The sequence below is a fragment of the Triplophysa rosa genome, linkage group LG10 (genome assembly GCF_024868665.1).
Source record: "Triplophysa rosa linkage group LG10, Trosa_1v2, whole genome shotgun sequence".
NCBI lineage: Eukaryota > Metazoa > Chordata > Actinopteri > Cypriniformes > Nemacheilidae > Triplophysa > Triplophysa rosa.
Window position 1 is genome coordinate 14,676,404 of NC_079899.1, and position 26,775 is coordinate 14,703,178.

At 38.1% G+C, this 26,775-nt stretch overlaps 3 protein-coding genes across 8 annotated transcripts; 1 reads left to right on the forward strand and 2 right to left on the reverse strand.

Moving 5' to 3' along the window:
* Window positions 1-75: 75 nt before the first annotated feature.
* On the reverse strand, window positions 76-1,373 carry ankrd9 (ankyrin repeat domain 9). The gene has a single exon (XM_057344326.1). It carries the CDS (start codon window positions 1,095-1,097, stop codon window positions 231-233), a length of 867 nt encoding a protein of 288 aa, XP_057200309.1. The 5' UTR covers window positions 1,098-1,373; the 3' UTR covers window positions 76-230.
* Window positions 1,374-4,583: 3,210 nt separating this feature from the next.
* Window positions 4,584-26,739, forward strand: rcor1 (REST corepressor 1). 6 transcript variants are annotated; one of them, XM_057343694.1, is made up of 15 exons: window positions 4,584-5,062; window positions 5,160-5,219; window positions 5,762-5,842; window positions 8,732-8,784; window positions 9,508-9,669; window positions 9,950-10,077; window positions 10,222-10,300; window positions 10,506-10,556; window positions 14,262-14,318; window positions 19,983-20,039; window positions 23,832-24,035; window positions 24,165-24,242; window positions 24,364-24,421; window positions 24,531-24,766; window positions 25,234-26,739. In XM_057343694.1, exons 1-15 carry the CDS (start codon window positions 4,906-4,908, stop codon window positions 25,273-25,275), a joined length of 1,503 nt encoding a protein of 500 aa, XP_057199677.1. In that variant the 5' UTR covers window positions 4,584-4,905; the 3' UTR covers window positions 25,276-26,739. The 6 variants fall into 6 exon arrangements, with proteins under 6 accessions (XP_057199677.1, XP_057199678.1, XP_057199680.1 ...); XM_057343695.1 differs by having other exon boundaries at window positions 9,950-10,068; window positions 25,234-26,738; XM_057343697.1 differs by lacking the exon at window positions 19,983-20,039 and having other exon boundaries at window positions 25,234-26,738.
* Window positions 11,017-19,976, reverse strand: LOC130560151 (uncharacterized). Its single transcript, XM_057343700.1, has 2 exons — window positions 16,899-19,976; window positions 11,017-12,393 (listed from the first exon to the last, which is right to left on the reverse strand). Exon 1 carries the CDS (start codon window positions 18,044-18,046, stop codon window positions 17,144-17,146), a length of 903 nt encoding a protein of 300 aa, XP_057199683.1. The 5' UTR covers window positions 18,047-19,976; the 3' UTR covers window positions 11,017-12,393; window positions 16,899-17,143.
* Window positions 26,740-26,775: the final 36 nt, after the last annotated feature.

Consider the following 26,775-nt stretch of genomic DNA (forward strand, 5'->3'; position numbering starts at 1 on the left):
AATGCATTGGGTGTAACCCTGAATTATGGAGCATTGATGTACAGAACACCAAGGCAACAACTTGAAAAAATATATATTTTTTAATTTTTTTACAGATGTCCTGGCAATGGACAGCATCCACGTGTGCACCAAACTATTCACATATGTACAAATAATTCTCAACATACATTTTAGCCTGAATATTTCAAGACAACTACAGGAGTCAAACAACGTGCATTATTCCGTTAGCATTAAGCTTGATCCAGTCTGAAGCCAAGAGGCTTCAGAAACTCAGGCAGCGAGTTCAGTTGCTCTATGGGTATGGACTGTTGGCTGAGCTTCTGCATGGCCTGAACAAACAACGAAGGAGGTGATGATCCAGAAAGCCAGCGGAACGCCTGCTCTCCAATGAGGTTCTTCCACATATCTGCATTGTCCAGCAACTGTCTCTTCGTCTGGAAACGAAATTTGGGCATAAATAAAATGAGGTAGCCTAGGCAAATGTGCTTACTCCGCATGTCAAAGTCACTCTGGCAGATCTGGTTGAGTAAACCGTCCAGGGGTGTGTTCCCCGCCACGTCGGTTGCGTAAGGAGACGCGCCGTGTCCAAGCAACAATATCAAACACTCCGGGCGCACCAGATCACACGCGAGATGCAGCGCGGTCTTGCTGCCGTCCGTGTGGAAACACCCGTGCCGGTTCAGATAACTCTGCCTCTCGCAGTCTGTGAAGTCTTTGATGGTGCCCATGATCATTTTGAGGATGTTGATGCGATTGTAGCGGGCGGCAATGGCGAGGTGCGGTGAGGTGGATGCCTGGCAGCAGCAGAAACTTCTGCTGGGCATCTCCAGCGCGCGCACGGAGAATCTATTTAGGAGGTAACGCGCGTACTGCTGGTGATCGTGCACCAGCGCGTACAGAAAAGCCTCCGACGGGGAATACGCGCACGCCCGTCCGTCCTCTTCCCAGTGAAACACCTCCATTGTCCGCATGTCCTCCAGGACCCACACCGGTAACAGGTCCCGTACAGCCTGATAAAACGCAAACGAGGTTTTTTGACATTGCTTTTGGGATTTATAATCCGCACGACTGTCGTACATTCCCAGATCCAACGGCATTGCGCTGTTTATTGAATGTTTTTGGATATAAATAGATCGCAGACTGTACAGTCGACTGCGTACTCAAAACTTTTTTACTGGACGTTCAGTGTAGCCAAAGCTGACATTAAACATCTATAAAACATTCACTAGCTATATAACAACTATTTCAGTCTCTGTTAGATTGATTATAAATTATCCAGACCTTCTCTCTTCGGGTAAGAAGGTCGGACGAAATAATTAATGTCATGTAATAAAGGCGGTAATTTTAGAGTCTAAAACCGATCGAGCTCACCGCCTTCAAACCCCACTACAAACTCATGCGAGAGTTTATATATGCTGGACAGCCCATGTTTGTTTGCGCCTATCGCCAAGGTCTGTTCTATTGGATACGAGCGCACGTCACAAGGGTACAAAGTGCCTCCAACTTTGCCTTATTAGTGTAGAGCGACACGTGTGTGCGTCTGTTTGGGCACTATCGAGTGACCCCCGCACATTCAGTACATTCAGCACAACTCGCGTTACATAATATTGCACAAACCGAGACATGCTTGCTTACACGGGACGATCCATCAGACCTGTTTTTCGTGAAAGTCTTATTGTATAGTTTATTAAAAACGCTTTTGCGATTGCTTCAAAAAATCCATTGCGTGTGTAAACATGTTAGTAGGTACTGTTAAACTTGAATCTAAGTGCTGTGCATGAATAAATCAGACTTTTTGGTTATTAAGTCTGAAAGAGAGCAAAAGTCAAGATTACCCAAATACGAGAATTATCGTTCGAAAACCCGTAAAATAGCCTAATACGCAATATGACGGCGTTTTCTATAGGAATGTTTGAAAGAAGCGTTCAGTGACCATCAAACAAAGCCAATGTCAAAGGATTTCTCCAGCAGTCACGTTTGCCATCTAGCGGTTTATGGTTGCATGTTTTTCGTCCTTTTCAGAAAACTATAATTTATGAGTCTGTATAATAATTTTAGAGGTTAATAAACTATATATTAAAATAGTCATAATATGTCTAAGAATTCAATGTATTTACTGTATGAATCAATTATAAACAGGCTATTAATACATTCATATATTTTTTCATCATATAGATGTAAACAATGTGTTGTTCTACTTTTTTGAACATGTAACAGTATAAACGACACTAAACATATTACTTCAAATTTTACTTTATTTTGTATTGCCTTATCACTTGTAATGGCTCATTTAAGGCTCGTCATGAACAGTAGTTGTAGTTTGGGTATAGGCCTATATGGATTTATTTATTTAAAGTGCTATTAAATGAGAAATTCTATGCAAAGGTCAACCTTACCATGAAAAAAGATGTCAATATTTGGTGGTTTAAAAACCCCTACGGGGTCTATCGCTTTTTATTTTTAAAGGATGATTTTCCATAGTCAGGTAAATGGCGCTTTGAGAATTGTCACACCCATAACTGTCCATATTCCATGAATGGGCACTTAAAACTTAAATAAAATAACTTCACATTTTATGTTCTGTGAAGAGCCATCCCTTTACCTTTTGGATATATTGTTTTTGGATTGTGCACTTTAATACACAGAAATCCTAAAAAAAGATTGTCTCTCAAAAACACTTTTTGTTTCACAAATTTGTTTGCAAATTAATTTCCTTTTTTATGTAAACCTCGTGCATAGACTGATATTGGATATCTTTCTGATGTCTAAACTCTATCAAAAGGGCTTTAGGTAAATATAAACAGATGGTGCTAAAATACAATACAATCTTTTGCTTTCTTGTTCATGATTCTACAATAAGAAAGAGACTGTGCAAAAATGGCATCCATGGGAGAGTTCCAAGGCGAAAACCACTGCTGACTAAAAAGAACACAAAGGCTCGTCTCACATTTGCTAAAAAAACATCTTGATGATCCCCAAAATTTTGGGCAAATATTCTGTGGACTGATGAGACAAAGGTTGAACTTTTTGGAAGGTGTGTGTCCCATTACATCTGGCGTAAAACTAACACAGCATTTCATAAAAAGAACATCATACCAACAGTCAAACATGGTGGAGGTAGTGTGATGGTCTGGGGCTGCTTTGCAGCTTCAGGACCTGGACGACTGGCCATAATTGATGGAACCATGAATTCTGCGCTCTACCAGAAAATCCTAAAAGAGAATGTCCGGCCATCGGTTTGTGACCTCAAGCTTACACGCACTTAGGTTATGCAGCAGGACAATGATCCAAAACACACCAGCAAGTCCACCTCTGAATGGCTAAAAACAAACTAAATAAAGGTTTTGGAGTGGCCTAGTCAAAGTCCGGACTTAAATCCAATTGAAATGCTGTGGCATGACCTTAAAAAGCCTGTTCATGCTCGAAGACCCTCCAATGTGGCTGAATTCAAGCAATTCTGCAAAGAAGAGTGGGCCAAAATTCCTCCACAGCGATGTGAAAGACTCATTGAGAGCTATCGCAAACACTTGATTGCAGTTAATGCCGCCAAGGGTGGCCAACTAGTTATTAGGTGTAGGGGGCAATTACTTTTTCACATAGGGTCAGAAATGTTTGGATCGTTTTTTTGCCTTAATAAATAAAACCATCATTTAAAAACTGCATTTTGTATTTACTCTGGTTTTCTTTGTGTAATATTAAAATTTGTTTGATGATCTGCATAATTGAAGCATGACAAATATGCAAAAAAACAAAAAATCAGGAAGGGGCAAATACTTTTTCACAGCACTGTAATTGTTCAAATATTTTGCAAATAGACCTTATAATACAATAAGGTAAAAAAGCCCAGTATACAAACTACTAATACTATTAAAGGGATAGTTCACCCAAAAACGAAAATTCTGTCATCATTTACTCAACCTCCTCTCATTTCAAACCTGTATGACTGTCTTAAACCTGTATGACTTTCTTTCTTCTGCAAAACACCAAAGAAGATATTTTGAAGAATGTTGTTAAGTGGCACCAATTTACTTGCATTGGTTTTGTGTCCATACAATAAAAGTGAATGGGTGCCAACGCTGTTCGGTTACCAACTTTCTTCAAAATATATAGGCTATTTTTGTATTTTGCAAAAGAAAGTCATGTAGGTTTGAAATGACAAGAGGGTGAGTAAATGATGACAGAATTTTCATTTTGGGGTGAACTATCACTTTAAGCAATCCCCCACATACACGTGGAATACACATGAATATAAAAACATATAACAAATAGCCTAATTTGTTTTAATTATACATTTACAGGCCAATTGATTAGTCCTTTTTAAATAAATAAAAAACGATTCATTATTAAATGCATTGTAATGTGTTTTTTTTATCGTTGCCCTGGCAAATTCTCTTAGGGCTTCACTGAAGAACCAGATGATTTTATATTCTATTCTACATCAAAACGGATTTGGCACATGGTCTAAAAAACAACCACGTTATTTATTGTTTTCTAGAGAACTTCATGTCTTGGAGAGGAACTGACGTTTGCTGGAGCTCAAGCAGGTCAATCAGAGAGCGAGCAAGCGAGAAAGAGAGAGAGAGAGAGAGAGAGAGAGAGAGAGAGAGAGAGAGAGAGAGAGAGAGCTAACGCTACAGCGACCGCACTGCTAGCACTGCAGCCCTATGTGCTTTTAAATGCATCCATAGGCAAACTTCTCTTAATAGCGTGGCAGGATAAACTATTATGCGTTTGGTGTGCCTTTTCGAGTCTTCGTAGTCTTGTATTGTTAGTTTGGGGAGTTTGCGTCAGTGCAGGACGGTGTTATTTGTTCAGATCAGAGCAGTTGAGCCGAGTTAGCTTAGCTATAGCGAGCAGCATCCGAGTCGAAGTTCCTTCAAGCTCGCTTTGCGTTTTGTCGCCGAGATGCCTGCAATGTTAGAGAAGGGCACCACTGAGATATCGGGTAAACGAAGGGGCAGAAACTCTGTAAGTAACCCGGGCAAAAGTTTTACTTCAAATGGGAACAGTAACAATTCATGGGAGGAAGGAAGTTCGGGTTCCTCAAGTGATGACGAGCATGGTAAGTCATGGTGGTAGCCTCGGTCCCTTTTCACAAGTTCATACACTTCTGATGAATATGTTTAGCTCTTCTAATTTGTCCTTTTGTCACTCTTAAGGTGCGGGCGGGATGCGAGTTGGACCACAGTATCAGGCGGTTGTTCCCGATTATGATCCTGGTTTGTTCATTTTCAGTGTTGGAGGCTTCATTGACATCATAGGGTGGACGGTGTAATAGCCTCAAACACTGTCCGTTGTTGAAATAGTTTGTCTGTTTACTCCATGTGTATGAAGACTAGACACTGGATTTACATTTTATTGTTTTTCTCGTTTCTAACATGTGTAATATTAAGTACTCTGTTATTGTTGTGGTTGATAGCGATAATTAGACAGAAAAAGAAGAAAACTTTGTTGTTCGTTGACTGACGCATGAAACGAGCACATGATCATTGTCAATCCCTGACTGTACAGTATATCTGTCTAGAGAATGGCTTAAAAAATACGTAGAAAAAACTTGTAGAAATGTGTTTGTGTATTCTAAATTTCCAATTTCATCACGTGGTTATATAATCCTCAATATCATGTTTATCTGTTAGTTAGAAAGATGTTTTATTGGTTGTTGTGAGGCTATTAGCATCAAAATGTTTTCAAATAACATAGAGTTTGAAGCAAAAATGGATCCCTGTGTTTAATGCACTGCTGTATTTTTATTTTTCATCAGAAGTAGCAAAGGCAAGCCAAGAGAGAGAGAATCTCGGAATGTTGGTGTGGTTTCCAAACCAGAGTATACCAGAGGCCAAATGTGAGTATCAGTCTCTAAATAATAAACCAGCACTAACTAACACTCATTAGTAAATATTGCCATTTCTTGTAAATTTACAGCTGTTTGTGGAAATGTGTGTCAGTTTTATGTTACAATACCTTTTTTTATTCAAATTATACTACTATTATGGACCATAAGTTAAAGGGGTCATATGGCGCAAACACATGTTTTTCTGTGTCTTTGGTGTGTTATAAGTTGCCCATGCATGTATTAGACACGTGAAATTGCTAAAATTAAAGTGTCGGAACAAAAGATGCATTCTATCTAAAAGCGAATGCTCACCCAGACCTGCCTGAAACGCCTCGTGTAACCACACCTACACAAATCTACGTCAGTTCATGGTATGAGTTGACTTGGAGCATTCCCACCAAACGCGACTTGCACGAATATATCGCGCTATTCGCGCATAGTTGGATGCTTGAACATTTTGAGTTTACTCGCTTCATTCGCGTGTGAAATTCACTTCACAACAGATGCGAATTCGCGTCATGGAATGGGCTTCTGCCAGGCGGCTCCAGTCTCGTGTGTATATGTATATATATATGTATATATATATATATACAGGTGCTGGTCATATAATTAGAATATCATCAAAAAGTTGATTTATTTCACTAATTCCATTCAAAAAGTGAAACTTGTATATTATATTCATTCATTACACACAGACTGATATATTTCAAATGTTTATTTCTTTTAATTTTGATGATTATAACTGACAACTAATGAAAACCCCAAATTCAGTATCTCAGAAAATTAGAATATTGTGAAAAGGTTCAATATTGAAGACACCTGGTGCCACACTCTAATCAGCTAATTAACTCAAAACACCTGCAAAGGCCTTTAAATGGTCTCTAAGGCTAGTTCTGTAGGCTACACAATCATGGGGAAGACTGCTGACTTGACAGTTGTCCAAAAGACGACCATTGACACCTTGCACAAGGAGGGCAAGACACAAAAGGTCATTGCAAAAGAGGCTGGCTGTTCACAGAGCTCTGTGTCCAAGCACATTAATAGAGAGGCGAAGGGAAGGAAAAGATGTGGTAGAAAAAAAGTGTACAAGCAATAGGGATAACCGCACCCTGGAGAGGACTGTGAAACAAAACCCATTCAAAAATGTGGGGGAGATTCACAAAGAGTGGACTGCAGCTGGAGTCAGTGCTTCAAGAACCACTACGCACAGACGTATGCAAGACATGGGTTTCAGCTGTCGCATTCCTTGTGTCAAGCCACTCTTGAACAACAGACAGCGTCAGAAGTGTCTCGTCTGGGCTAAAGACAAAAAGGACTGGACTGCTGCTGAGTGGTCCAAAGTTATGTTCTCTGATGAAAGTAAATTTAGCATTTCCTTTGGAAATCAGGGTCCCAGAGTCTGGAGGAAGAGAGGAGAGGCACAGAATCCACGTTGCTTGAGGTCCAGTGTAAAGTTTCCACAGTCAGTGATGGTTTGGGGTGCCATGTCATCTGCTGGTGTTGGTCCACTGTGTTTTCTGAGGTCCAAGGTCAACGCAGCCGTATACCAGGAAGTTTTAGAGCACTTCATGCTTCCTGCTGCTGACCAACTTTATGGAGATGCAGATTTCATTTTCCAACAGGACTTGGCACCTGCACACAGTGCCAAAGCTACCAGTACCTGGTTTAAGGACTATGGTATCCCTGTTCTTAATTGGCCAGCAAACTCGCCTGACCTTAAGTGTGAAGAGGAAGATGCGATATCCCAGACCCAACCATGCAGAAGAGCTGAAGGCCACTATCAGAGCAACCTGGGCTCTCATAACACCCGAGCAGTGCCACAGACTGATCGACTCCATGCCACGCCGCATTGCTGCAGTAATTCAGGCAAAAGGAGCCCCAACTAAGTATTGAGTGCTGTACATGCTCATACTTTTCATGTTCATACTTTTCAGTTGGCCAAGATTTCTAAAACTTTCTTTGTATTGGTCTTAAGTAATATTCTAATTTTCTGAGATACTGAATTTGGGATTTTCATTAGTTGTCAGTTATAATCATCAAATTAAAAGAAATAAACATTTGAAATATATCAGTCTGTGTGTAATGAATGAATATAATATACAAGTTTCACTTTTTGAATGGAATTAGTGAAATAAATTAACTTTTTGATATTCTAATTATATGACCAGCACCTGTATATGTATACGCAAGTAAGGTGGGCGTACCTGTCAGTACAATTGCTTTGGAACCTGATGTTCCAAATATGGTAAGAAGCGTTACATTTCCATCACTACGCACTGGTTAACTGGCCAATCATAGCACACCTCGCTTTTCAGAGCAATGAGTTTTGTTAAAAATCTGCGCCTTTCAGATAGGTGGAGCAAAGAGGAGATACAAACATGCACAGTATGTGGAAAATACAGCGTTTTTTAACCTTAAATCGTGTATACAACTTGCATTCCATCTAAAACAAACGATAATACTCATTTTAGCCTTGTCATATCACCCCTTTAACTAAGCTTTTATTTACATTATTTTATTTATTAACAAATAAGCTATTGTTGGTTGATTCTGAAAATTTTACTTTTTGTTTTAAACATCTTTGACCGACAACAATGTATTTTTCAGACAATATCCCTAGAATAAATAAAAAAAATGAATAAATGTACCAACTAATAGCGAATAACTGGAAATAGCTTAAACTCAGTGGTCAAAAATGTTTGGTTCCTGATATTGGCTTAAAGTTATTGCACAGTGGCCATTTAGAAAGAGGAAATAATAGAAAAAATAATTATTTTGTAATTTGTTGCCTAAGATATTTGACACATTTCAAGTTTAAAGTTATGTTTTGAAGATTAAAAAGTATTTAAAAGTAAAAGTAGTTTTGAAGTTTTGTATTGATTTGTTTATTTGTTACAGTGGATGAGTACATTGCAATAGCCAAAGAAAAACATGGGTACAATATGGAACAGGTAAAGTTATCATGTTTGAAGTATTGTATGTGTTGTTATTACTTTAAAGGGTTAGAAATGGGAATAATTTTGTTTGTGTTTTTCTGGTAAGGAAAAGTGTAAGAAATGTTCTAAATCACATCAATCATTTTTAGCATGCATGTACAGGAAAAGGTGCAATATTTGTCACAGCATTACTACATATCTGTAATTAACATTTCACAGCGTTAAACGTTAAATGTTCACAGCGTTAAATTGTAAAAGCGCTATATAAATAAAAAAAAAAAAAAAGTTGAGTTAAATAACATAACTTGTCATTTTAACATTGCATGGGCCAGATTTACTAACATCTTGCACCAGCGCAAACATATCTTTTGGTATTAAACAACTACTGTAATGCTGAAGAGGCGTAGATAGTCATTTATGGTAGGAGTGTGTTTCAATTAATCCCTTGATTCAACGAACACGATTTACTGTGTTGGTCAATTTACTAGTATTGTACCCATATTTAATGCGCTGATTTGTGCTGCTTAATGAGATATGCGCCTGTGTTTTTATTGTGCTCCTGTTCAGTAAATCGCCTGCAGAAAATTCCACTCCCATCTGCGCTTTTTTGAAATTGTGTTCTCATGCTAATTTGCCCTGTTTAGTAAATCTGGCCCCATGTGCAGTAAGGGCAGTCTAACATTGTGGTTAGATTCTGCTAAACATGGGTCTTACAATCAGGCTTTCTGTGTTTAACAGGCATTAGGCATGCTGTTTTGGCACAAACACAACATTGAAAAGTCTTTGGCAGATCTTCCCAACTTCACCCCTTTTCCAGATGAGTGGACAGTGGAGGACAAGGTGCTGTTTGAACAAGGTTTCAGCTTTCACGGAAAGACGTTTCATCGCATTCAGCAGATGGTGAGTGAGATGGCAAAAACCACATTTACCATTACAACATAACATGCACTATGGAGACACATTTAAGTGACAGCCAATCATGAGCAGCCGCAAACATTTAGCGTATTGAAGAACAGTCACTGTTGCATATGAAGTCCAAATGAGGTCTTAAACCAAATGCACTGGCTGGGCTACAAATGAATCGCTGACAGATTTGATCATGAATAATAATGATGCTTATGGCATGTGGTATGTTTTCATTGCTTATGTATTTAATTTGCAAGCTGTTTTTTCATACCAGCTTCCAGACAAGTCAATTGCAAGCCTGGTTAGATTCTATTACTCGTGGAAGAAAACACGCAGCAAAACCAGTGTGATGGACCGTCACGCACGGAAACAGAAGAGAGACAGAGAGGAAAGGTTAGCTTGGTATGAATATATTCATCGGATGCTTGTCACAACTGTCTTTAACTGTATTATTTTTAGTACCGTTAAAATCTTGATCAAAGATGAGTTATGATGTTTTTTTAGAATAAAAGTAAAATTAAGTGTCTTTTAAATTTTTTCTGCTAGTGATGAAGAGGCAGAAGAAAATAGATGCATTTCTCCAGGGAATGCTGAATGTGAGCCAAATAAAGAAGAAAAGAAAGAGGTAATATAATCTGACATGTTTTTTTTATAAATACCTTATTGTACTATTTTTTTAACAGCGGAGTGCCAGTTTTGTATTTACATTATCTTGATGAAAGATGAGTCATTTGTGTAAAAATGTGAAACTGATTTGTTTTCTTTTTGTTGCTTTTAAATATATGGTGTCGTGTCCATCTCCAGTGATCAGTCATGTTTTCTTTTTCTAGGGAACATCTGGACTTGAGAAACAAGAACCAAAACCAGCAGTTCCGCAAAAGGTACAATACATTTTTTTCAGTCTGCTGTATTGTTCATGTAAAAATTATTTATTGTGTGGATATCATTCATTGAGTTTATCAGAATTGTGCTTGCCCACATCATTGATCACTTGCCCATGTTTTCTTCCTTTTTATGACGGTTTCAAAGCAACAACATAAACAAAGGTTACTGCGCATTCACGCTTTTGTGGCCCGAACTTTACTTCCGGTACACATCCGCAAAGAATAGAGTCCCTGTAGATTATTTCTGGTAACAAGCAAAAAAAGAAAACAAGTAAATTACATTAGCTAGCAAGTTAAAAGTATGTCTAGCCAGTTTTATTTTTGGTTACCAGTAGAAGAACAGTTACTTGGCCTAAACTTAAATGACCCATTACTTATACAATTTAAACTTATTCAACCCATTTACCAAATTGTTGGTATTAATTTTTTTTTTTTTTTAATACCAATTAAAAAAAAATATAAAAAAATTAAAATACAATTAAAAAAATTAACATACAATAAAATTCAACAAATAGCTTGCAGGGCTCGACATTAACGCTTGTCCGCTTGTCCGGGACAAGTGAATGTTTTGTATGGGCAAGTGAGAGAGAATTTTACTTGCCCGACCGGACAAGTAACTTGAAAAAAACAGTGCGACATATATGTAGAATAATAAGAATATGTGCCTAAGACAGAGCTCAGAGCTGCTTGTTCGTGTGTGACAATAATCAATGCGCACCGCACTGAGTCCATGCGGACGAGGAATCCTGTTATTTAAATGTCACCTGGCTGTTCTGCGTGTCTGAGTGAATTATGTGCACAGTTTAACATACAACACGAGTGATGGTCGAGGATTTATCTGCGTATGCACTGTATGAGGATATGAACACATGAACTTCATCTCCAGAGTTGCTCTGAGAGTTTGTTTTACAAGCGTTTTACTGTTTGAGTGAAGCTATCGGCAAACAAGCGTCTTCCCGAAGACCCGTCAAAATAAAAGTCCCGTTGGAAGACACTCAGACAAAAAATACTGTAGTGTACTATAGTATTTGCTATTGAAAATTTAAGTGCCCTTGTAGTAAATTGATAAACACTGTATACTATAGTAAAGTTCAAAAACAATATAGTAAGAATTTTACTGTAGTTTACTATAGTAAATACTATAGTATACTACAGTAATTTATGTGGACAAATATACCACTATTGTATAGTAAAAAAGGAAAAACACAGAACTTAGAAATATTAAATCAAATTTAGGTAATCTAAAAATGATATGTCCCCAATTTATCCATCTGTATGTAACATTAATGTCTTTTGTCAGTTATCTGCCTATTCATAATGAACTACACTTGCACATTTCTGCCTGTGCTACCAAACTTTAAACCTCTCTAGCACCAGTGCTATGTGCAAAAAAGTTAACTTACAGCCTTAACACTAATAATAATTACTGCTTGCCTTTGTTTTATAGCAGTCACAGAGAGTAGGCCTATAACCAAATTCAGGTGGCCAAAGCAGACACTAGTTAAAATTCTTAGAAGGAAACTTGACCAATCTAAATCCTAAACAATTATATTGATTATATTATATTATAATTCAAATGAAATATCATTTTTTTAAATCTTTGGACAAGTAATTTTTGTACTCGGGCAAGTGAATGACAAATTTACTTGTCCAAAGGACAACCACATGACAATGCTTAATGTCAAGCCCTGGCTTGTTAAATACAAGTATTAAACCACAAAATATTAATATAAATTAAATTAAAAAATAGTTACATTATTAGCCACTTGCCAGACCGATCAACAAACACCGGAAGTTAACTTTGAGGGAGGTGCGTGTGTCCGATGAAACCCGTCTGTAGTAAAATAGAAAAAAAATAATGAAAATGAATGAAATGTCCACTGTATAATTATCCTTATTGGAAAGTTTTCAGCGCTAACTTAACTATTGGGATGTAGTGTACTTGGTTCTAGGGATGTGCACGAATCCGCAATAATTATTCGAACATTAAAAATGCTATTCGAATATTCTTATTTTTCATAAGAATAAAAACTGCGTCACCACAGGGTTAGAATTGTCTTGTCTTATTTAACGCTTCTTCACTTCATCTGTAATGACTTTATATACAGAAAATATAAAAAAAATTTTGTATGTGTTCCTAAATCTTTGTTCAGTCAGATCGCAAGCTAGTTTAAATATTTTAAAGGTGTCATGAACTGGGCTTGTTTATTGTTTTATACTGTTGTATGTAGGGCTGAAACGATTCCTCGAGTTACTCGAGTAATTCGAATACAAAAAATCATTGAGACAATTTTTGTTGCCTCGAAGCTTTGTTTAATCCATTTAACTACAGTACACACGGAGCACTGCGTTTCCCCACAGACCATTATTACTAACGCACAGCCCGCTAAACTCTATACATGTTACAGGGCTCTCAAGTCTCAAGCATTCCCTGTGAGACACACGCACTTTAGTCTGTTCACACGCTCGCACGTATTTCACATGATGATAAATAAGTGATGGCTTATTGAAATGGTGAACTTCTATTTTACTTAGTTTTAGTCTATTTTGCGAGTGAAACTTGTTTTCCGGCTGCATTGAGTCCATCAAACTAGATGCGGACTTGTGGATGCCGAATCCTGTTATTTACACATGCCATCTGTCTGTTCTGCATGTCTGAGTGAATGAACTGCACAGTTTAACGTGCTACACTCGTGATGCTCATGAATTTGTCTGCGTCTGCGCTTTATGAGGACATGAACACAGGTGCTCTGAGAGTTTATTTCACGAACATTTTATTGTTTGATTAAAAAACATACTAACATACTAGACATACTAAAAAATAAGCATCTTCCCACAATCTACCAAAATAAAAGTCCGGTTAACTCTGTATTTATGTGGACAAATATATTACTATTTAATAGTTAAAAAACTAAAACTAATTTAGATTAGGGTTGCGGTAAACCGGTTCTGGAAATTTACCGGTACATGTTATATTTCAATCGGTTCAATACCAGAATTTTGCTCGTTTTGGTATTTGAAACACTGCTGTTATAAAGTTACACACGCTGTTATGTCAAAAACACAAAAGGTTCACATAAGCACGGACCGTTGTGTTTTAAATGTACACTCACCTAAAGGATTATTAGGAACACCATACTAATACGGTGTTTGACCCCCTTTCGCCTTCAGAACTGCCTTAATTCTACGTGGCATTGATTCAACAAGGTGCTGAAAGCATTCTTTAGAAATGTTGGCCCATATTGATAGGATAGCATCTTGCAGTTGATGGAGATTTGTGGGATGCACATCCAGGGCACGAAGCTCCCGTTCCACCACATCCCAAAGATGTTCTATCGGGTTGAGATCTGGTGACTGTGGGGGCCATTCTAGTACAGTGAACTCATTGTCATGTTCAAGAAACCAATTTGAAATGATTCGAGCTTTGTGACATGGTGCATTATCCTGCTGGAAGTAGCCATTAGAGGATGGGTACATGGTGGTCATAAAGGGATGGACATGGTCAGAAACAATGCTCAGGTAGGCCGTGGCATTTAAACGATGCCCAATTGGCACTAAGGGGCCTAAAGTGTGCCAAGAAAACATCCCCCACACCATTACACCACCACCACCAGCCTGCACAGTGGTAACAAGGCATGATGGATCCATGTTCTCATTCTGTTTACGCCAAATTCTGACTCTACCATTTGAATGTCTCAACAGAAATCGAGACTCATCAGACCAGGCAACATTTTTCCAGTCTTCAACTGTCCAATTTTGGTGAGCTCGTGCAAATTGTAGCCTCTTTTTCCTATTTGTAGTGGAGATGAGTGGTACCCGGTGGGGTCTTCTGCTGTTGTAGCCCATCTGCCTCAAGGTTGTGCGTGTTGTGGCTTCACAAATGCTTTGCTGCATACCTCGGTTGTAACGAGTGGTTATTTCAGTCAAAGTTGCTCTTCTATCAGCTTGAATCAGTCGGCCCATTCTCCTCTGACCTCTAGCATCAACAAGGCATTTTCGCCCACAGGACTGCCGCATACTGGATGTTTTTCCCTTTTCACACCATTCTTTGTAAACCCTAGAAATGGTTGTGCGTGAAAATCCCAGTAACTGAGCAGATTGTGAAATACTCAGACCGGCCCGTCTGGCACCAACAACCATGCCACGCTCAAAATTGCTTAAATCACCTTTCTTTCCCATTCTGACATTCAGTTTGGAGTTCAGGAGATTGTCTTGACCAGGACCACACCCCTAAATGCATTGAAGCAACTGCCATGTGATTGGTTGATTAGATAATTGCATTAATGAGAAATTGAACAGGTGTTCCTAATAATCCTTTAGGTGAGTGTATATCCGCATCAAAAAAAGAATTTGCCTTAAAGTGACAGTAACCTAATACATCTGTGTCACATATTAAAGAGAAAATGAAACTTTGTAGCTTTATTTAGAGTCATTGCATATTTATTTTATACAGTGAAGACTGTGCAGTGTTTTATTTTTATTGATCATTCAGTTTTCATCTTGAATGCTACGTTAAATAGACCTACTTGAAACATTTAATTGTTGTTCAAAATTTAATTGTTCATATTTGTGGGATTATGATGATAAGTCTATATAACCAAAGCATTTTTCAGTAATACAGTGTAAAAGTGTAAAAATAAAATGGTGCTATATAAAATATAAAAATAATATATAAAATATGCATTAAAGCAGTTACGCAGTTTCATGCAGTCTTAATATTTTTTCAAATAATTTATTTTGGGGCTGGTTATTGATCACCTATGGTACCGATGTGGCACGATATTACCGGCATAGGCGCCGATTTCTTTTTTCGCCAGTGGGTGCTCACGTCGCCAAAACCAAACCCCACCCCCACAGGCCCCAACCAAGCCATCTTTTACAAATGCCGCATATGATTCTTGCTCGTGTGTGGTAGATGGGAGTGGGGCACGCATGTCTTTTGCTTTACCGCAGAGTTCGCAAAATACCTTGTTTTTGATAGCATTGTATGCTATCCAGGGAAATGTTTTTTTCCAGTTTTCTTGATATGTTCGAGACTGCTTCTGCCTCCCGCCTTTACTTCTGCTGCTGTCATTACTTGATGATGTCGTCGACGACAACGGCTGTTCACTTGAAGTATTAGCAACACTGCTACTTACTGAAGAGATAGGGTCAATTAAAGTTTTTCTTTTAATCACGAACCTGTCCATTTGTACTCGAAATTTAAAGACAAATTGACATTATCGCAACGATTAACAATGCCCACTGCTGTTTGCAAGGCCAACCACTCTATCTGAATTACGACTCGTAAGATCAACCAATCAGAGAGACACCCTATTTTTAAAAGCATTTTGATTGGTTAAAATTGATTGAGAAACATATGCCGTTTTTCCGTGGGTGCTCAGCAATTTTCCGTGGGTACTCGAGCCCCGGAGCACCCACAGGATCGGCGCCTATGATTACCGGTATTAGATTTTGGTACCGTACCAAAGCCAAAATTTTGGTATTGAGCCAACACTAATTTAGATAAACTAAATGCATCATGCTTAAGTTGAAGTTAGTTGTTTACCTTTGAAATTATTCTTTCTATTTTTATTAATGTTTCTTATTTGTACATTTGTATTTTATTGCATTTTGAATGTAATATGGCAATGTAATGTATTAAATGGGTTAACTTACTAACACAAATAGACATAGGCACACACACGGGCGCACAGTCCATAAGCGTAATGTTTTTTATACTGTACAAACCGTATATTCTATCCCCTATCCCTAACCCTACACCTAAAGATCATAGAAAACTTCTTGCATTTTTAGATTTAAAAAAAAATATTGTTCCGTACAATTTATAAGCTTTTTTTGCCCATGGGGACCTCAATTTTGGTCCCCGCGGTGACATGAGTCCCCATGTGTTGGTGTGCATTCAGGTTTAGGTCCCCACCGGGATATAAAAACATGAACGCGCACACACACAGACACGCATGCACAGTGAAAGCACACATTTAAGATAAAGGAAAGAGAAACACAGGTCAAATATTAAACAGACTATAAATTCCTATATGCAATATTAATTAAAACTTTAAATTCTAAAGCAACCCCCCCGGGCAGGCAAATAGTGCAAAACAGTATGCAAATGGTGGCGAGGAACCCAAAATTCCAATTGAGAAAAAAACCTCAGGAGAACCCAGGCCCAACCAGGGGATTCCAGTTCCCCTCTGGCAAAAGCTCCTGCCTCTCTACAAGCTCGACAGTGCTAAATAAAAATAAATAAACTTACTAATAAGGTAAATTATAGATTTAAGATTATCATTAATCATCTAATAGCATTTTAAATTTTGTAGTGAAGACGCGTCAAGTCACCGCGTCCTTCTTTATCCAGCTCTATCATCTCAGCTCTTGTCAGGTCGCCGCTTCCCATTCTCCGCTCTACCATCAGGTCTGGGCATGAACTGCATCCTGCTCGCTGTGGTAACCTTGGAACAATGAGACAAGACTGGCTGAGAGTAGAGTACTGTTCTGTACTCTTTGATGCAACAAGTACATCAGTTGTGTTTTTGGTTCCGGTTGATCTAACTAATGCAGCCTAAACCCTCAGAGGATTTATATTATGGAAGTGTAGGGTATGCAAGATTAAAAAGATGCGTCTTTAGTCTAGATTTAAACTGACAGAGTGTGTCTGCCTCCCGGACAGTGCAGGGAAGACTATTCCAAAGTTTAGGTGCCAGATAGGAAAAGGATCTACCACCTGCACTTGATTTTGAAATTCTAGGTATTACTAACTGACAGGATGCCTGAGAGCGTAATGCCCATGAAGGACTGTAATACAAGAGGAGTTCACTCAAGTACTGAACAGCTAAACCATGTAGGGCTTTATAGGTAATAAGCAAGATTTTAAAGTTAATGCGATGCTTTATAGGTAACCAGTGCAAGGTTGACAGAACCGGGCTAATATGTTCATACATTTTTGTACGTGTAAGCACTCGAGCTGCCACGTTTTGGACCAGTTGGAGTTTTTGAAATAAGCCTGCAGGGCAACCACCTAACAGTGCATTACAGTAATCTAGTCTTGATGTCATGAATGCATGAATTAACTTCTCTGCATCTGACATTGACAGCATATGACGTAGTTTAGATATATTCTTAAAATGGAAAAACACAATTTTACAGGTGTTGGCGACGTGGCTCTCAAATGACAGATTACTATCGATTAGAACGCCAAGATTCTTAGCTGACGACGATGGTTTTATGGAACATCCGTCAATAGTTAAGCAGTATTCTTGGTTGTTACGTATGGCGGTTTTCGGTCCAGTAAGTAACACTTCCGTTTTGTCCGAGTTCAGTAATAAAAAGTTGTTACTCATCCAGTTTTTTATATCGACTATGCATTCCATTATTCGATGGAACTTCTGTGTTTCATGAGGCTTCGAGGAAATATAAAGTTGAGTATCATCAGCATAACAGTGAAAGCTAACTCCGTGTCGCTTTATTATATCTCCTAGAGGTAGCATGTATAATGCGAAGAGCAGAGGCCCTAAGACTGAGCCCTGTGGTACACCGTACTGGACTTACGATTTGCGTGACACCTCATTGTTTATTGCTACAAATTGAAAACGGTTGGATAAATACGATTTAAACCATTTCAAAGCTATTCCTTTAATTTAGTTATTCCTAGTTCTCTAGGGTCGAGTTGGTTTTTTTTTTTACAAGGGGCCTTATAACAGCCACCTTATATGCTTTAGGCACATGTCCTAATGTCAGAGATGAGTTAATACTAAGAGGAGGATCTATAATTTCTGGGATATAATCTCTTTCAGTAGATTTGTAGGTATAGGGTCTAGCATGCATGTTGTTGATTTAGATGATCTAATGATTTTAGACAGTTCATCAGAAAATAATTGCAATTTCTCCTTAGGGGCGCTGTAGTTAGTTTGTTCAGCGGGTTTCACTTCTAGTTGCATTGTTATAATTTTTTCTCTAATATCTTCGATTTTATTTGTGAAGTAGTTCATAAATTCATCCCCCAGAATCTGAAGTAACTGACGATTTATTTTTTGTTAATTTAGCCACAGTGTTAAATAAAAACCTAGGGTTGTGCAGGTTTTCTTCTATTAGTGATGAAAAGTAGGCGGATCTAGACGTTTTTAGGGCTTTCCTGTATTTTCGAATACTATCCTTCCATGCTGTACGAAATACCTCTAATTTAGTTTTCTTAAAGTTGCGCTCCATTTTTCGGGCCGCTTTCTTTAGAGCCAGAGTGTGATCATTATACCACGGTGTTGGGCTGCCATTTTTAATCTTCTTTAAACGCAGAGGAGCAACTGTGTCTAGCGTTTCCGAGAAGGTGGAGTTAAAATTTTCAGTGGTAGTGTCAAGATCTTCAACATTATTTCTCATGCTAGAGATTTGAGACAATTCAGGCAGATTATCAAGAAATGCATCTTTGGTAGTTGAAGTTATTGTTCTACCATATTTGTAACAAGGAGTTTGATTTGCAGCCGTAGGCCAGTGAAGCAAACATAATACCAGAAAATGATCCGAAATGTCTTCACTCTGCTGAAGGATTTTAACGTCGTCCACATGTATACTGTAAGAGAGTATTAAATCTAAAGTATGATTACGAAGGTGAGTGGGTCCTGACACATGTTGACTAACGCCCATGGAGTTAAGAGTGTTTATGAAAGCCATTACTAAGGCATCTGTATCGTTATCTACATGGATGTTAAAGTCACCAACGACAAGGACTGTCTGCGGCCAGTGCTAGTTCTGATAAGAACCCACCAAATTCTTTAATAAAATCTGTGTGGTGCCCTAGAGGCCTATATACAATAGCTAGAATAAATTTTATAAATGTTTTATCCTTAGTATTAGGTGTTGATACATGAAGTACCATGACTTCAAAAGAATTGTATTTAGAGTTAGACTTCTGGGAAATGCTAAAAGAGTTATTGTAAAGTGCTGCGACACCTCCCCCTCTGCCTTTTAGACGAGGCTCATGTTTATAATAAGAATCTTGGGGGACAGATTCATTTAAAGTAATATAATCATCTGGTTTTAGCCATGTTTCTGTCAAACAGAGCATGTCTATTTTATGATCTGTTATCATATCGTTAACAAAAAGTGCTTTATTAGAGAGAGATCTAATATTTAGCAATCTGAGTCGTAACAGTTGATTATCTGTATTTTGTTCATGTTTAATTTGTTTAACGTTTATTAAATTACTTTCAAGAGGTTTACGCATTATTTTATGTTTGCTAATCCGGGGGACAGACACGGTCTCTATTTTATGATGTTTAGGAGAAGGGAGTATTACATTTAGTACATTTTGTGTATTCTGCGACGTGAGACGGCAAGCAGACAGTTGGTTAAGTGATTCTGTCTGCTCCCTGAACTGGGCCCCAGTGAGTCAAGCTTTAGCATTATTAAGACTTTGTGCCATATTTCTAGACAGGATGGAAGCCCCAGCCCAGGAAGGATGGAGACCATCTCGTTTCAACAGGTCAGGTCTGTCCTCAAAACTCTTCCAGTTATTTATAAAAACTATCATTCTGCAGGCACCACTCAGACAACCAGCCATTTAGTGATGATAATCTGCTGTAAATCTCATCACCACGATAAGAAGTGAGGGGGCAGAGAATATTACAGTGTCTGACATCGTGCTTGCGAGCTCACACACCTCTTTAATATTATCTTTTGTGATCTCCGATTGACAGAGTCGAACATCATTTGTGCCGACGTGAATAACAATCTTACTGAATTTACGATTAGCCTTAGCCAGCACATTTAAGTTTGACTTGATGTCAGGTGCTCTGGCTCCCGGTAAACATTTGACTATGGTGGCTGGTGCCTCTGTTAACGTTCCGAACAATAGAATCACCGATAACTAGGGCACTTTCAGCAGGTTTCTCAGTCGGTGCGTCACTGAGCGGGGCAAACCTGTTCGAGACCGTAATCGGAACGGTTGAGTGATGTTTTGTCCTGCGACTACGCCGTCTCACAGTCACGAAGTTTCCCAGCTGCGGGGATTTTCAACCGGAACCGAGCTGTGTGCGTTAACATTGCTCGCATCCAAAGTGTTTTCTATAGTCCTTACACTCTTACTATCCTCAGATAAAGATTGGATGCGAGACTCTTATTACTCTACTTATACTTATATACTCTAAGATCTTCTCTGTCAGCCTACTCTCAACTCTGTCAACTATTTCCCTGCATTTATCGCATATAAAACCCTCGCAGCTGACAGAGAAGGCTAAGCTAAACATATGACATGAGGTGCAAGTAACAATAATATGAATAGAAGCCATAACTCACCGGGTTTGAAGTGCAATTCCGACTTACCAAGGTTGCTCGATGAATCGTAGTATATACGCTTAAAAAGAGAAACAGTTAGCACACAAGACATACTCAGAGGTGGGTAGAGTAGCCAAAATCTTTACTCAAGTAAAAGTACAAGTAACTTGAGAAATTGTTACTCAAGTAAAAGAGTAAAAGTCACTATTTTAAAATTTACTTGAGTAAAAGTAAAAAAGTATGCAATGAAAGCCCACGTCTCGGTGTCTGACAGGTAACGCGCATGTTGCTATGTCTGACGAACAGGTCGCGCGGGTGCGCGCAAATGGCGGGCATTTATCATCGCTGGCAAACAATATGACACACTTGCAGTTTTTATTGTATAGATATAGATTGATATCCACTTCATCCAACGCTCTTTGTGTTCTGCGTGTTTTTAAGTTTCGCGCTACGAGGAGTGAGTAATCCTGCTTCAGATGATTCAGATCATGCTGCGAACTGAACAAATCATTTGAACTGATTCATTAGCCTATTCAAATGGTTTTGCCCATTGTTCAATTAATGCTTTCAAAAGAATCGACTCAAACGAATCGATCACTCGGGAATGCCCATAAAAAGAGACGACAACCTTGAAATAAACAATGCGTTTTAAAAAGCATATTTTAAAATGAAGGAACATCACGCAATGTAAGTTATGTAACGAAGTAAAAGTACAGATTTTCTATTAGAAATTTACTCAAGTAAATGTAACGAAGTAAATGTAGCGCGTTACTACCCACCTCTGGACATACTAGAGGCAAGATGATATTCCACAGTGTAAACAGAAAGCAAGCTAACACGCTAATGCTCTGCTAACGGCATTAAGTTAACTCAATTTTGTTTTAGAATCTTCAAGTAAATAACAAGAACAGGGTTATTGAGATATCAGGATACGTTAGCAACGACAGTGATAAGTAACGATAATAAAATACACTAATATTAAAACAAAGTGCAAGTGCAGGGATACAAACAAACCGTCTGCAGTGATGCAGCTCAACTGCGTAGCGTTTTCAGTTCTGACAATTACAGGATGCTTGCTTGAATACGATTCCCTCTTATATAACAAAAGCACGGGTTAAAATTTATGTCTTAATTCATCGCTCCTTTAAGTTCACACATGGTGGCCTGACGGATCGCTTGTTATGCTCGTCTCACATCACCATATCATCAATTAACAGTCGGCATGGAGGTATCAAGCCTGTTTACTTTATTAACAACATTATCAACAATAAAGCCAGATATTCTTGTCAGATCTGGGTTTTGTTACCGAGAGTTAGAGAAGAGCAGCGCGTTTTCTCTGCAATCGGCTTGTTAACCGTTGGCTTGTTGATAGGGCTGAACGATTAATCGAAATCGAATCGCAATCGCGATGTGAGACGTTGCGATTTGCTAATCGCAAGAGGCTGCGATGTGGAAGCGATGTGAAAAATAGGAAACGCGTCTGTTCCAAGCCCGCTTTGAGTGGCATTCTTGCTAACCAACTGAGTGAGCGCACCTCCGTTATGCCTAATCAGCACTGCCCTAGCCAACTGCGTAAACGTCCGTCATTAAAAAAACAAACATACAGAAGGCAGGAGAGAGAGAGTGTGTGTTATTATGGCATCTGCAGAGTCAGATCGATCATATTAGGCAAATAAATACTAAAGAACCGTCCAATTCAGAAGACCGCACACACAGCCTGTGTCATACTCGCGCGACTCTTCCCCGCGTTGCGCGTCTCGCGGACGAGCCGTTTAAACTTGACGCGCATACACAGCCTGTTTCGTAATGACGTTTGTAGTACTTGAGTCCGGCTCGGGCATCTGGCAATATGGACGAGGCTTGACGCACGCGCGCACCCTGTGTAAACTCACGCCTAGCTCCGCGTTTCAAACAAATGTAAATTCTATCTAACTGTTTTGCTAATTTCACTTGGATGAAATTAAACATTCAGCACATTTTTTACTTGTTTTAAAAAATCCCACATACTTAAACAATAATAAATCAGCCTATGTAAACTATGAACTATTTTAATAATTCACTAACACAATAGAAAATGTTATGGATTTAAGGGTTACAATGGGAGTTGTATTTGTTTTAATGGAAACTTTAATAGTGTACACTGGTATTTGGATTCTATTGGTGTGATGTAATCTGGAAGTTGGGAACCAATTGAACAACAGTAAACCCTATTTGAATAATGCCCAAAGCACACTACAAAAATTAATTTTGTAATGGTTTTAATGGAAACAATTAAATGTTTTTATTTTTGTTGTTTTCTTTCAGGGTAACTATACCCATACTGTGCTCCACACAACAATATTGAATTGAAGCTTGAATTAGAAAAGTTAAAATCGCAAATCAAATCGCAATCGCAATGTCTGTCAAAAATATCGCAATTAGATATTTTCCCCAAATCGCACAGCCCTACTTGTTGAACAGACTTTCACCAGAGTAAAATAGACCTATGTGCTTGTTTTTCTTATCAAGAACACGTAAAACAAAATAAACAAGATAACCATATATCACAGACTGTCAATATACGTTGCGTTTTGTATGTTTGGTTTTTGTATGATTTCGCTTCGAGCAGGTTTAAATGCAGTTTTTATGTATTTTTCTATTTTTTTCCAACGTTGCTAATCTTTTCAACATTATATCAACAGGATATAATATTAGTGCGTTATGAATATTTTATGATAATTATAAGCTTGATGTGAAATTGTGACTAAATAAAAACGTAACAAATTACGTCTTTATTAACTTAATTTAATTAAACGAATATTCGTTTTTTATGAGCTCAAATATTCGAATATGAAATTATTGAAGAATGCCCATCCCTACTTGGTTCCACTATGCATTGTGCGTTGGGTCTTTAAAGTGAGATCCTCAATGCATTTAGTGCCTAAATAAACTGGACCACTTGTGATAGGTGAATAAAACTCTGAAGCAACTCCAAGGTTTACTATCTATATGTTTCCGCTGTTTCAGCCAGCAAACCCTGCAGAAAAACCAATGCATGTTAAGAAGGAGCCACAGGGACCAGCTGGCAGAAACCTACACAGGGCAAAGAAGAAACCTCCCAAAGGGATGCACTTAAACTCCAGCGATGTGACCGCAATGTCCAGCAGCGGCTCTGCTGCAGTCAGCCTTCTGAGACAGATCGATATGGAGCTCATCGCCATAAAACGACAGGTAATAGATTCAATACTTCTCAGCTTAATCTTAATTTTGTCTCCCGTTAGATATGAGACTTTGGGCGGATGTCAATCTGTCAAAAAGCAATGTAGTTTAGACGTACTTAACCGTAACATGTTTTTGTAGATTCAGACCGTTAAACAGCACAATAGCGCCCTCAGAGATAAATTGGACACAGGTGTGGATGAATTCAAGCCCTCTGAGGTAAAAATATTCAAAGTATCAGAATTTCTCACCACCAAACACATTTTAATATAGATGGTCGTCTTATGCACTTCATTCATGAATTAAAAAGTAAATATGTATGTTTTTATACCCCCCTCAGGTTAATCAGAAATTTAATACCCGCTGGACCACAGAAGAGCAGCTGCTTGCAGTACAAGGTAAACAAGATTTACGTCACATTACTTGATGTTATGTAAATTCAATATTTGAGTCTCAATCTATAATCTTCGAGTCTCAATCTGTATAATCTTCTATTGTCTTTCTCAGCAATAAGGAAGTATGGGCGGGATTTCCAAGCCATTTCCGATGTGATTGGTAATAAGTCTGTGGTTCAGGTGAAAAACTTTTTTGTGAATTACCGTCGACGTTTCAACCTGGATGAGGTGCTGCAGGAGTGGGAGGCCGAGCACGGCATAGAGGAACGCAAGGGGTTGGATGAAGAGAAGATGGAGGTGTCTTCTGAAGAGGGCACAACTCCAGGATCTGCAGAAAATCAGACAGAGGTCAGTAGCTGTGAAAAATCTCGTATCAGAACAACTTAGTTAAAGGGGCTGGGCTATATTTGAATGTCAAGTAACTATTAGTAGGTATTGTTGTAGTGGTATAGATAAACAATATCTTTCTTGTCTTTCTTTGGCAGTCTGGAAAAATTCCTTGAATATTTTTATATTTCATATAAAAACATTTTGAATTATATTAATATTGTTATAATGTTAATATTAACTATTATTTAAAATATATTTGGCAACTTTATTAGGTTGAAATTAGGGTTTTTTTGTTTAAAAAATTTTTTGAACAATTTTCAGAGAAATCACAGAAATATCCAAATGTACATCATTACTGTCAGTTAGTTGAAAAATTGAGATAAACCTTTTTAGGTCAGTTGGACTAAAAATTAAAGATTTTTTTATTCTAACATCCAGCTAAAAATGCCTGTCTTTGAACATATTCTTCACATTATTTGGTTCAGGAACCAACGCCAATGGAAACACAGAACCCTTCAGCTTCCTGAGTTCTCGAGCAGCAGAGATGATCGTTCAATGAGCTACGTTCAGTTGATATAACAGATTTGCGTAAGAGGCATTAAGCTTCAAAAGCTTCAAGTGTAGCCTCTTCATAATGGACATTCCTCCCCTTATCAACTCCCTCCACCCCGCTGAATCCAGGACTCTACCAGGTACCACCACATGGGAGCGCAAACTTCACTTACTAGTTACCCTGCAGAAACTGGGACTTCTGTCTTCCTTGTTTATGGTCACTGCCAACAGGAGAGTCCCTGTTTGGTCTCTACCAGTCTGGTGGTCCAGCATCATGTTCAACCCTTTTCCACTAATGGTAATCGTTTTGTCACTGGGGGAAAGTAAAGCCCACTTAAACCCATCCCAGCATCATTAGACAGTAAATTGGGGTCTTAAAAACTCTAAAGGAGCTTTTTTGATGGTGTGGCTCAATGTCACTTGATCATCTTTTTCTTTCTATATCCATAGGACTTAATCCTGGTCAAGCATCTCTTTCCTGTTACCCTTTTGTTACTATAGTGTATTATTGTGTCACACTTTTTGTTAAGTAGTGTAGAATTGGGAGGGCTTGGGCAGTTTAGGTGTTCTCTGAATTATGTTAAGCTATTTATTTACATAAAAGTTGAGGTATGAATTATGAAAACGGAATTGTATCTAAATGCATAAAATGAAAAGTGAGTGTACATGAAATGCAATATAATTTTTATATCAATTTTAATATTATTTTGCAGTAAATAAGTTGATTTGAAGCTCTTATATTGTGTGAATTGGATTAGTAATAGGTCATATTATATATGTTTAATCATGGACCTTGTACATGGTGCATTTTTAGGTTGTTGAAATATATTTTATCCACAAGGTTTCTTGGCAGAGGCTGTTAACTAAGAACATGACAAAGTGTAGCAGTCGAGTGGAAAATGGTTGTTTTAAATATTTTTGTTTTTGCTTGAATTTTAAAGTGTGTTTTCTATGCATGGACATAAGTTTCTCTTTGCCAAGGTCAAACGTTTCACCCTTATAGGGGTGTCTATACTATAGGGATTGCCATATGTAGTTAAAAAATTCAGGATATGGGAGCACACATTTCTACTGCTATTCCATGCTTGTAAGTTTAAAAGGTTCCTATTTTTTCTCTATTTTAAATTGAATAAGTTATTTTAAATACATGCACATCTTTTACGACCAACTTTTTCGCCTCTAATAACTGTAATGGTACCATACATGTGTGAACTCCTTTTGAACTTATTATGTGTGCTGATGACATGTAAAGGGTTGGGATGAAATTGTGTCTCTGTGTGTGTGGGTGTGGTCTAATGTGGCCATAGACTTCAAGGTATATTTAATCGATTTATGTCACATTAGTCACAATAAACTTAAGGGATTTATACTGTCAAATGCATTGTTTTTATTTATCACATTTTGTTATATTCAGTCCGTTATATCAATAACATCAATAATAAATTATAATTTGTGATGAGAAGCTTGGATTTTAC